The sequence below is a fragment of the Sinocyclocheilus anshuiensis genome, unplaced genomic scaffold (assembly GCF_001515605.1).
Source record: "Sinocyclocheilus anshuiensis isolate Anshui unplaced genomic scaffold, SAMN03320099.WGS_v1.1 scaffold38, whole genome shotgun sequence".
In the NCBI taxonomy this organism is placed as follows: domain Eukaryota; kingdom Metazoa; phylum Chordata; class Actinopteri; order Cypriniformes; family Cyprinidae; genus Sinocyclocheilus; species Sinocyclocheilus anshuiensis.
This window is the reverse complement of record NW_015544213.1, coordinates 1,099,681-1,110,835: the sequence shown is the minus strand read 5'-3', so window position 1 is coordinate 1,110,835 and position 11,155 is coordinate 1,099,681. Positions and strand designations below refer to the sequence as shown.

The 11,155-nt window shown below is 35.4% G+C and overlaps 2 protein-coding genes across 3 annotated transcripts in view; both read right to left on the bottom strand.

The window, feature by feature from the left end:
- Positions 1-3,580, bottom strand: part of LOC107697145 (solute carrier family 22 member 2-like) — a 5,373-nt gene extending 1,793 nt beyond the window's left edge. The window contains exons 1-6 of the mRNA XM_016497803.1: positions 2,787-3,580; positions 2,581-2,684; positions 1,698-1,852; positions 1,373-1,541; positions 300-414; positions 113-216 (exon numbers count right to left, since the gene is read on the bottom strand). Coding sequence (XP_016353289.1) covers positions 113-216; positions 300-414; positions 1,373-1,541; positions 1,698-1,852; positions 2,581-2,684; positions 2,787-3,203 — 1,064 coding nt within the window. The 5' untranslated portion in view covers positions 3,204-3,580. The remainder of the gene's footprint in view (positions 1-112; positions 217-299; positions 415-1,372; positions 1,542-1,697; positions 1,853-2,580; positions 2,685-2,786) is intronic.
- Positions 3,581-6,928: 3,348 nt separating this feature from the next.
- The window catches only part of LOC107697131 (cation-independent mannose-6-phosphate receptor), a 41,962-nt gene continuing 37,735 nt past the window's right edge, over positions 6,929-11,155 (bottom strand). The window contains exons 46-48 of one of the 2 annotated variants that reach the window (XM_016497772.1): positions 10,770-10,839; positions 10,407-10,667; positions 6,929-7,327 (exon numbers count right to left, since the gene is read on the bottom strand). In XM_016497772.1, the coding sequence (XP_016353258.1) occupies positions 7,214-7,327; positions 10,407-10,667; positions 10,770-10,839 (445 nt within the window). In that variant the 3' untranslated portion in view covers positions 6,929-7,213. Of the gene's footprint in view, positions 7,328-10,007; positions 10,668-10,769; positions 10,840-11,155 lie in introns of those variants that run through there. The other variant, XM_016497773.1, reaches the window with a different exon arrangement.

Here is an 11,155-nt window from a genome sequence, read left to right as displayed (position 1 = left end):
ATTGAACACTGGCTGGTTATGTACTTGCTCAAATATTGATTTCGGATCATTTTTAACCAAAAAAAAAAGTTACGGACTGCAGCTTTAACCTAGCGTTTCGGATCTGACGTACCAGTTGAAGCTCAGGATGAATGTGAATTTTCTCAATTTGGAAGTCTTGAACAGGTCCATGAAAGACGCAGTCGAGATTGAGTCTGTATTTTCATCAGTCAGTGTCTGATGGATGAATTTGTATGTTTAAGGGACATTTGGGCATTCAGTGTTATTTTATGCTCATCGTTGTAATGTAAACCTTGTACCTCAGTATTCTTGGACAGTGTCTTTTTGTTCTCCTTGGCTATTGCTTTTGTGATCTCTAGTGCTTCGTTTCTCTTGTTTTGGCTAAGGAGCCATCTTGGTGATTCGGGGATAAACCTGAAATTCAGAGTGTATTTAAATAACGCAATATTGCTACATTTATCCAACATAGTGTAAAAAATAATAAATAAATAAATAACTACATGTAAATATCCTAAATGTATTTAAACCCTGATTCTTTGTGGTCATCCTGAAATCATACATGGTTTGAGAGAGTAATAGTGACAAATGGTAAAATGTTATAATGTTGTTTAGATGGAAATGCACATATCAAACAGATATATACCGTTCAAAATATATTTTTAAAAGAAGTCTCTTAGGCTCACCGAAGCTGCCATTATTTGATAAAGAAAATACAGTGAAAATAGTAATTTTGTAAAATATAATTACAATCTGAAACAACTGTTTTCTATTTTAATATATTTTTAAATGTATTTTATTCCTGTGATGCAAAGCTGAATTTTCAGCATCATTACTCCAGTCTAGTGTCACATGATCCTTCAGAAATCATTCTAATATGCTCATTTGCTGCTCGTGAAACATTTCTTTTTATGATCAATGTTGAAAACATTGCTAATTATTTCATATTATGTGGAAATACATATAATAATATTTTGTGGAAACCCCGATAGATTGTTTTCAGCATTTATTTTTAACACAAAATCTTTTGTAACATTATAAATGCCTTCACTGACACTTCTGAGCAGCCTTGCTGAATAAAAGTATTAATCTCTTTTTTTTTTTTTTAATTGTGTATTTTGAAGATGTGATATCGAAGGTCTGTCTGGGTAAAATACAACAGTATTTGTATCCTAATTTATATTTAATCTAAACTTTTCATTTAAATCTTGTAAGAAATAGATAGAAAACAAGTTGTATGAAGGTGGGTTGGTGGGGATTATAAAAGGACACAATATTCCCATACAAATTTGCACATAAATCTGGAAAACACAAGTGTAGCCTTCTGAAGCCTCCATCTGTATGGCACATCATGCACCCGTGTACAGGCCCTTACCAATAGTACGTCAGGAAGCAGATGTAAGGTATGGTGAAGACCACCTGTAGCCAGCGCCAGTTTGGTATGAAGTACGCTAAGAGAGGAAGGATGAGAATGCCCAGGCTGAAGAACATCTGATAGGTCACTCCCACCGTTCTCCTGTATTCCACTCCAACCAGCTCTGTGACTGCAGCCAGGAAACAAGAGATAATGGAACATGAGGATATCTGAAATGTCAAGGATGCTAGTAAACGTTTAATGCAATACCACTGCATCGGAGCTGAAACAAACATACTTATCAGAAACATAAGTGTGATTTAATCATTTGAAAACGTTTTGTTACTTAGCACGTATCCAACCATCCAGCCGCCCTTCACCCCAAAGCCAAAGAGCACTCTGAACACCAGCAGGGCGATGTAATTAGGGGCCGTGGCCACCAGAATCCCTGCTACTCCGATGAAGAAGTTGGTCATTAGGAAACTCTTCATTCTGCCGTATCTGCAAGAAAAAATAAGAACAAACGTGAATCAATTAGATGGCTACTGAAACAATCCCTTTGTGCATGCCAATAAAAACAATTACTTGTCTTTCATTTTGTAGACTGACTGATAGGATGTACACTACTGTTTAAAAGTTTGGGGTCAGTAAGATTTTATGTTTTTGAAAGAAGTCTCTTAGACTGCGTCAATTTGATTAAAGAAAAACAAAGTAATATTGTGGAATTTTATTACAATTTAGAATAGTTGTTTTCTATTTGAATGTATTCTAAAATGTAATTTATATCTGTGATGCAAAGCTGAATTTGCAGCATTATTAACATACCTGTAAAAATGTATTGACTCTTAACTTCACCTTCAAATTAACTGCTAATTCTAGTGATTCATGTACTTTTGCCACTCACATAGGTAATATTGGATCATTTTCTAGAATAAATAAATGAAAAAGTATATATTTTTTAATCTAATTTGTTTGACTGGGTTCTCTTTGTCTACTTTTCAGGATCTGATGATCTTTTGGGTCATATTTATGCAGAAATTTTAAAAATTCTAAAGGGTTCACAGATTTTCAAGTACCACTGTGTATATATACACACACATACTGGAAAACAAGTTAAAAAAAATGCTCATTAAAAACTCAAAATGCATCTGTATAACATTGAAAATTGTTAAAATAATAATAAGAATAATAAGAGGATTGGGAAACCCTATAGTAAGTATCGGTCATACTTGTCTGCCAGGTATCCAATTGCAATGCTGCCCACTAAGAAACCAACACTGAGCATGGCCTGGAACATGTCAACATACCAGGCATCTGCACACACTAGATCAAACTGCAACACACAGGTCTCACATCAGACATTTAGTTCTCTCATTGCACTTCACACAATTATTACCAAAAGAAAAAAAGCTTGTTTTGTGATCCCACTACTCACCTCAGTCACGAACGACTGTCTCCCTTCATAGTCGTACTCCCAGCCATCTGTACAGCCCGTCATGGGTAGAGTAGAAAGCTGGGCCTGGATGAGCTCACTTTCTGGATTGTCGCAGGTTAGACCGGTGGCGTTCCAGTCCATGTCCAATCTCTGACACTGATTGTACGTGACCCCTACGGAGCTGTTCATCAAGGGTACAGTCGCCCTGCGTGCGTCTTGAAGGCTCCAGCTGCATCTCTCCCGGATCCCACTGACGGCTGGGTCACGGCACCAATGTTCGGGGGTGAAGCCCTGGAAAACAATCCCTACGTATACGAAAGAAAACGGTATGGAGACCAAACAGAAAATGGACACAATTCGCATCTGGCTCCGACCGAACGCGCCGGCCTCCTCTAAGATGTCTTCGAAAGTGGTCATGGTCACTGTATGCCTGGCGGTGGAGGACCTGAAGGTGTCCGCAGCTGTAAAAAGAGGTCCTCTAAGTTGAGGCAGAGTATTTACCCACAGCTGGCTGACCAAAAGTCCAGAGAAGGTTGAAATTTGATATATTCGTGCTGTGACTGACCAATTACAAGGGCCACCAAGTTACATTTTAACCACAGTGACATCTGAAGCCTGTTTTACGTAATTTGTCACTGTATAATTTTTGCTCAGAAAGTGTTGTATGATAGTGGTTCAGTAAGTGGTTTAGTAAGTAGTCTTTGACACTGTATCAACACACTGCCAAAGACTTACTAAACGATTACTAATTTAACTAAACCCTGAAACAGTCTGGGTAAACTTTTTGTCTAGACTTTAATGGCGAAAGCACATAACACATTACACATATTAATATAATTTAAAATAAAAATATTAGATGAAAAATGTTATAGACTAAATAAACTTTTAAAATGTTTCCTTAAAAACTAAATGAAATAATTTGAAGCATTAAAATTACTAATTGGAAATAAATTAAAGCTAAAACTGAACTAAACTAAAAATAAAAAAGTAAACCTAAATAGTAATTTTGACTACTAAATAGCAAAAGCACATAACAAAATTAATATATAGATATATAATATAAATAAAAATATAAATATTAGATGGAAAATTAGTGCACAACTAATATTTACATAATATTATCTTGAAGCACTAAAATTACTAACTGGAACAATCAATAAAAATAAAACTGAACTAAAACTAAAGCTGAAAGAAAAATAATTAAACCTAAATATTAAGAAATAACCTTACTAAAAATGGCACAAACACAAAATTACTAAATCTTAAACTAAAATTAAAAACCTAAAATATAAAAATGTAAATAAAGCTGATATAAATTAAAACAAATATTTGATGATAAACAAATTATTTCAGTTCGATGCAAAGGCAACATTTCTAATGGTCATTTAGTTTGCTAAAACTGGAAATAAATTAAAACTAAAACTAAACAGAAATAAAAATAAATTAAATCGAAATGGTAATATTAAAAAATGAAAAAAATAATGAAAATGACAAAACTACATAGCAAAATTATATAAAACATTATATAAAAATATATTATTATTATAAAAAAACATTAAAATATTAATAAAAACTAAAACACTGGTTTGATTCAAATTGCTTGAGCAAGCCTTCAGACTAGTTAAAGTAGTGAGATAAAACACAATAAGAACAACTCCTAATAAGAATGCATGCTGAGGAGCTGATAGTTTTATTGAAATAATGCCATAATATCTCAGCATAAACGATTTAAATCCCAAAACAAGATGCCGCAAAACATGACAAATACAGTCTGAGAAGAGCTAAAGCCCCCATCAGAAAAAAAAAAAAAAAAGACTGTATCAGGACCTTCTCTTGAAGTATTTCAGAGAACTGTATCGTACAATATCCCATACAGCAGGCGCAGACAATTTTTCAGTAAGGACAGCGGGAGCACATGATGACCTAGCTATCAAGTGCACCATCCACTTTCTGCCCTAAAGGACAGGGGAAAAAAAACAAACTGTCCACCAATGTGCAAAGTACTAACAGGCATGCTTTCACACATCTTGATGTACCGTCTCAGGAGCAGCGAGTTATGACGGATATACAGAACTGGTGTGGCTTTATTTGGCAACCATATATGTGAGGAATACCCTGACGGATGGTAATACAAGCCTATGAGACAAAATATTAGAGCAAAGAGCTGGAGTGAAAAACACTGTACACATGCTGCCAAACAGGACCAGTGTCCGGTTGTACCTTCACTGCCATGAGATAAGAATGTTTTGGTAAATCTTTTCTGGAGAGCTGACAGCAAACCTGCAACACAACTTATGTAAATGTATGCATCGTTCTTAAAACCCAGTTAGTCAGCATAAGAACATGAGCTGAAACCGATTCAGCAAATAAAACACATTATTTTTGCAGGTGTTGTATTCGGTTAATGCAACTGAAAACGAAACTGTTCACGCTAACGGGAAAAGTGCTTTGTAAAAGGCTTTCTGCCACCTGCTGTACTTTTGGCTTCTTTCATAGGCACTGATTTCTTCTGTGCAAAACATAAAATAAAACGACAAAAAACGATTAAAAGAATAGGTCTATTTACAATAAAGTTCAATTTGTTAATGTTAATTAGTGCATTTGGTGTCACCAACTAACCATAAACAATATTTTTACAGAATTTATTAACCTAGGCTAATGTTATTTCTACATATTCTAATACATCTGCAACATTTCAAGTTGTATAAATAAACATTAGTTAATGTATCATAAACAAACATGAAATAAGAAGTAAAAGAATATTTATAAAATTAACAGATTAATAAATTCTGTAAAAAAAAACAAATTGTTGTTCACTGTTAGTTCACACGGAGCCATGGGGAAATGGTGATTAGAGGCTAAATTTGAGCGCTTTTGCATTCTCTCGCAATCCTTTTTATTTGTAAACGTTTGCTCGCAAAACATTTGTTCTCTCGCAAAACTATCGCGTTTCCCTGAGAAAATTTGCGCTCGCTTGTAAAAGCATTAAAAAATTGTTTTTCCTCCCACCTCATATTATTTCCATCACAAAAGTTTTGTTAGTGAATGACAATTTCTTGGGGAAACGCAAATGTTTTGCAAGTAAATGCTCTAGTTTTACAAAAGTTTCTCAGGGGAACAACATTTTTTTTTTTTTTTTACAAACAATAGTTTTGTGAGCAAACGGAAGAGCTTTTTGGGGAAGTTTTATGCTCAAACACATGCAAGCGAATGAAAAAAAAAATCTGGGATTTTTACGATCACATAGTTCTGTGAGCAAACAAAGGTTCTCAGGATAATGCAAAAGTTTTATGATTTATGAGTTTTGTGAGTGAACACGAAGTTTCTCTACGAACCGCAAAAGTTTTACAAATGCAATCTCTAAGGATAGAGCAAAAGTTATACAATCAAACAAAGTTTTGAGTGAACAAAACGTTTCTTAGAGAAGCGCAAACGTTTTACAATCAAATGCAATAGTTTTGTGAGCAAACAAAGTTTCTTGAGGGAACTGAAAAGTTTTACGAGCGAACGCAAAAGAACTGAAATACAATTTTTCCTCCCATCTCAATTTTTTAAACCATCACCATGTCCCATTAATGAACAATCTTATCGTAAAGTGTTACTAAACAATAAAGCAAATAAACACGACACAATGAATGCAATTTACTTTTCTTCTGATTGCGATAAGAAATTATGATTCTAAAGGAAGCCTGCAGCAGTCATACATGCAATGGCATTCCTTCATGGCACTAAATCTCTGTATGTGCTCGGTGTTCTATGCGTTTTGTCAGAACAAGAGGGGAAAAGCATTGCATAAAACACCCAATAACAGATGGATGCTATGGTTTAGATGAACGCTGCTATAGCGAAAGGTGAATGCCGATGCAGAACGCAAATGCGAAGCATGATGTTCGAAGGTTTGTGATTTAAATATGAACTTGGCAAAGCAGATCAATCTCCTCTCGGTGCTACATGGCTCAAGATATATGAAATACTGCTACAGCTTGTAGTTTAGAAAAGATCTTTGACTGTATCTGCCACAATCATCCATAATTATTTCAAAGAACAGTGTATTTTTCCAGCGAGCTGGTGAATTAACAAAAAACAGTACCCCAAAATCTTTAAATAACAATAAAAAAAATCTAGATAGTCCATTTCTGTAAGTTTGTGGGAGATCAAATTCACATACGATGTTGTACATAATTCATCTTAATCAATGGAAAACAGAACACACAAACAAATAAACGATCAAATGACAAAAACTACTTCTTTTGTCAGAAAGGCATTGAATCTATTTAGTGGATGAATCGACCAACTTGCTCTTGAAAGCTGTCTTGTAAACAGCTCACAGAGACATTTCCCTTTAGAAAACCCAAAATGGAGCAAATAAACAATTGGAGCGTGGTGGCAGAGACATTCAAAAGTTCAGTTCGGGCCCCCCGGTGCCCTCAGACTTTAAGTAGATCCTCGTCGCTGTCATCGGGGTCTGGCTGAGGTTTGCTCTGGTTTCTGCCACTGTATCGGGTCTTATTTCTGCTCCGTGTGTCCACCAGGAGCCCTACCAGATCCTCATCGCTCTCTGATTTCAGCAAAGCATAAAAAAAAAAAAAAGACTGTATCAGGACCTTCTCTTGAAGTATTTCAGAGAACTGTATCGTACAATATCCCATACAGCAGGCGCAGACAATTTTTCAGTAAGGACAGCGGGAGCACATGATGACCTAGCTATCAAGTGCACCATCCACTTTCTGCCCTAAAGGACAGGGGAAAAAAAACAAACTGTCCACCAATGTGCAAAGTACTAACAGGCATGCTTTCACACATCTTGATGTACCGTCTCAGGAGATGACGGATATGACGGATATACAGAACTGGTGTGGCTTTATTTGGCAACCATATATGTGAGGAATACCCTGAATACAAGCCATACAAGCCTATGAGACAAAATATTAGAGCAAAGAGCTGGAGTGAAAAACACTGTACACATGCTGCCAAACAGGACCAGTGTCCGGTTGTACCTTCACTGCCATGAGATAAGAATGTTTTGGTAAATCTTTTCTGGAGAGCTGACAGCAAACCTGCAACACAACTTATGTAAATGTATGCATCGTTCTTAAAACCCAGTTAGTCAGCATAAGAACATGAGCTGAAACCGATTCAGCAAATAAAACACATTATTTTTGCAGGTGTTGTATTCGGTTAATGCAACTGAAAACGAAACTGTTCACGCTAACGGGAAAAGTGCTTTGTAAAAGGCTTTCTGCCACCTGCTGTACTTTTGGCTTCTTTCATAGGCACTGATTTCTTCTGTGCAAAACATAAAATAAAACGACAAAAAACGATTAAAAGAATAGGTCTATTTACAATAAAGTTCAATTTGTTAATGTTAATTAGTGCATTTGGTGTCACCAACTAACCATAAACAATATTTTTACAGAATTTATTAACCTAGGCTAATGTTATTTCTACATATTCTAATACATCTGCAACATTTCAAGTTGTATAAATAAACATTAGTTAATGTATCATAAACAAACATGAAATAAGAAGTAAAATAATATTTATAAAATTAACAGATTAATAAATTCTGTAAAAAAAACAAATTGTTGTTCACTGTTAGTTCACACGGAGCCATGGGGAAATGGTGATTAGAGGCTAAATTTGACAATAAAGTTCAATTTGTTAATGTTAATTAGTGCATTTGGTGTCACCAACTAACCATAAACAATATTTTTACAGAATTTATTAACCTAGGCTAATGTTATTTCTACATATTCTAATACATCTGCAACATTTCAAGTTGTATAAATAAACATTAGTTAATGTATCATAAACAAACATGAAATAAGAAGTAAAAGAATATTTATAAAATTAACAGATTAATAAATTCTGTAAAAAAAAACAAATTGTTGTTCACTGTTAGTTCACATGGAGCCATGGGGAAATGGTGATTAGAGGCTAAATTTGAGCGCTTTTGCATTCTCTCGCAATCCTTTTTATTTGTAAACGTTTGCTCGCAAAACATTTGTTCTCTCGCAAAACTATCGCGTTTCCCTGAGAAAATTTGCGCTCGCTTGTAAAAGCATTAAAAAATTGTTTTTCCTCCCACCTCATATTATTTCCATCACAAAAGTTTTGTTAGTGAATGACAATTTCTTGGGGAAACGCAAATGTTTTGCAAGTAAATGCTCTAGTTTTACAAAAGTTTCTCAGGGGAACAACATTTTTTTTTTTTTTTTACAAACAATAGTTTTGTGAGCAAACGGAAGAGCTTTTTGGGGAAGTTTTATGCTCAAACACATGCAAGCGAATGAAAAAAAAAATCTGGGATTTTTACGATCACATAGTTCTGTGAGCAAACAAAGGTTCTCAGGATAATGCAAAAGTTTTATGATTTATGAGTTTTGTGAGTGAACACGAAGTTTCTCTACGAACCGCAAAAGTTTTACAAATGCAATCTCTAAGGATAGAGCAAAAGTTATACAATCAAACAAAGTTTTGAGTGAACAAAACGTTTCTTAGAGAAGCGCAAACGTTTTACAATCAAATGCAATAGTTTTGTGAGCAAACAAAGTTTCTTGAGGGAACTGAAAAGTTTTACGAGCGAACGCAAAAGAACTGAAATACAATTTTTCCTCCCATCTCAATTTTTTAAACCATCACCATGTCCCATTAATGAACAATCTTATCGTAAAGTGTTACTAAACAATAAAGCAAATAAACACGACACAATGAATGCAATTTACTTTTCTTCTGATTGCGATAAGAAATTATGATTCTAAAGGAAGCCTGCAGCAGTCATACATGCAATGGCATTCCTTCATGGCACTAAATCTCTGTATGTGCTCGGTGTTCTATGCGTTTTGTCAGAACAAGAGGGGAAAAGCATTGCATAAAACACCCAATAACAGATGGATGCTATGGTTTAGATGAACGCTGCTATAGCGAAAGGTGAATGCCGATGCAGAACGCAAATGCGAAGCATGATGTTCGAAGGTTTGTGATTTAAATATGAACTTGGCAAAGCAGATCAATCTCCTCTCGGTGCTACATGGCTCAAGATATATGAAATACTGCTACAGCTTGTAGTTTAGAAAAGATCTTTGACTGTATCTGCCACAATCATCCATAATTATTTCAAAGAACAGTGTATTTTTCCAGCGAGCTGGTGAATTAACAAAAAACAGTACCCCAAAATCTTTAAATAACAATAAAAAAAATCTAGATAGTCCATTTCTGTAAGTTTGTGGGAGATCAAATTCACATACGATGTTGTACATAATTCATCTTAATCAATGGAAAACAGAACACACAAACAAATAAACGATCAAATGACAAAAACTACTTCTTTTGTCAGAAAGGCATTGAATCTATTTAGTGGATGAATCGACCAACTTGCTCTTGAAAGCTGTCTTGTAAACAGCTCACAGAGACATTTCCCTTTAGAAAACCCAAAATGGAGCAAATAAACAATTGGAGCGTGGTGGCAGAGACATTCAAAAGTTCAGTTCGGGCCCCCCGGTGCCCTCAGACTTTAAGTAGATCCTCGTCGCTGTCATCGGGGTCTGGCTGAGGTTTGCTCTGGTTTCTGCCACTGTATCGGGTCTTATTTCTGCTCCGTGTGTCCACCAGGAGCCCTACCAGATCCTCATCGCTCTCTGATTTCAGCAAAGCTGACTGCAGCCGTGAGGAAGTGGACGATGAAGGGGCGATTCGGACCCCTGGGACTGTGAGCACCTCGTCCTCACTGTCCTGCTCGTCCAGGGAGAAGGAGCGCAGGGCATCTGCGCTGACAGGCTTGGTGGTGATGTGACCGTTCCCTTGTGGCTCCCGCTTGGGCGTCCCGGTCTCTTCCATTAACCATTCCATCTCATCTTCACATCCATCCTCATCTATGTTCACCTATCAAGAGAGACGAACACAAAGACAAAAAGAGAGTTATATTCATACTCATTCTGATAAATTTTTACTTATTGTAAACTTGCAAAAAAGGTCAAACATTACCCTGGAGTATTTGTAGGACACTGGATTTCTTTTCCTGCAGCAGCTTGACACTTTCTGTATTACAAGTTGCCTAAAAATATGAAAATGCATATTAAGCACACTGACTAAAAAACTGGTGTAGAAACAATTTTCATTCAGAAATTGCTGGTAAATTTTGACAAATAATAAATATAGCAAATGAATTAGCATTGAACTAAACATTACATTTTAAAGTAATAAAATAATGTTTTATTTACAGCTTCAAATTTTTTTTACAGTGCAACTCAAAGCAGCTTGAGTAGAATTCCTATATTTTTAATAATAAATTGTTTTTAGTTTATAAAAAAATATAGGTCGGTAAGAATTTTTTATATTTTTGAGTCTCTTATGCTAACCAATGGTGCATT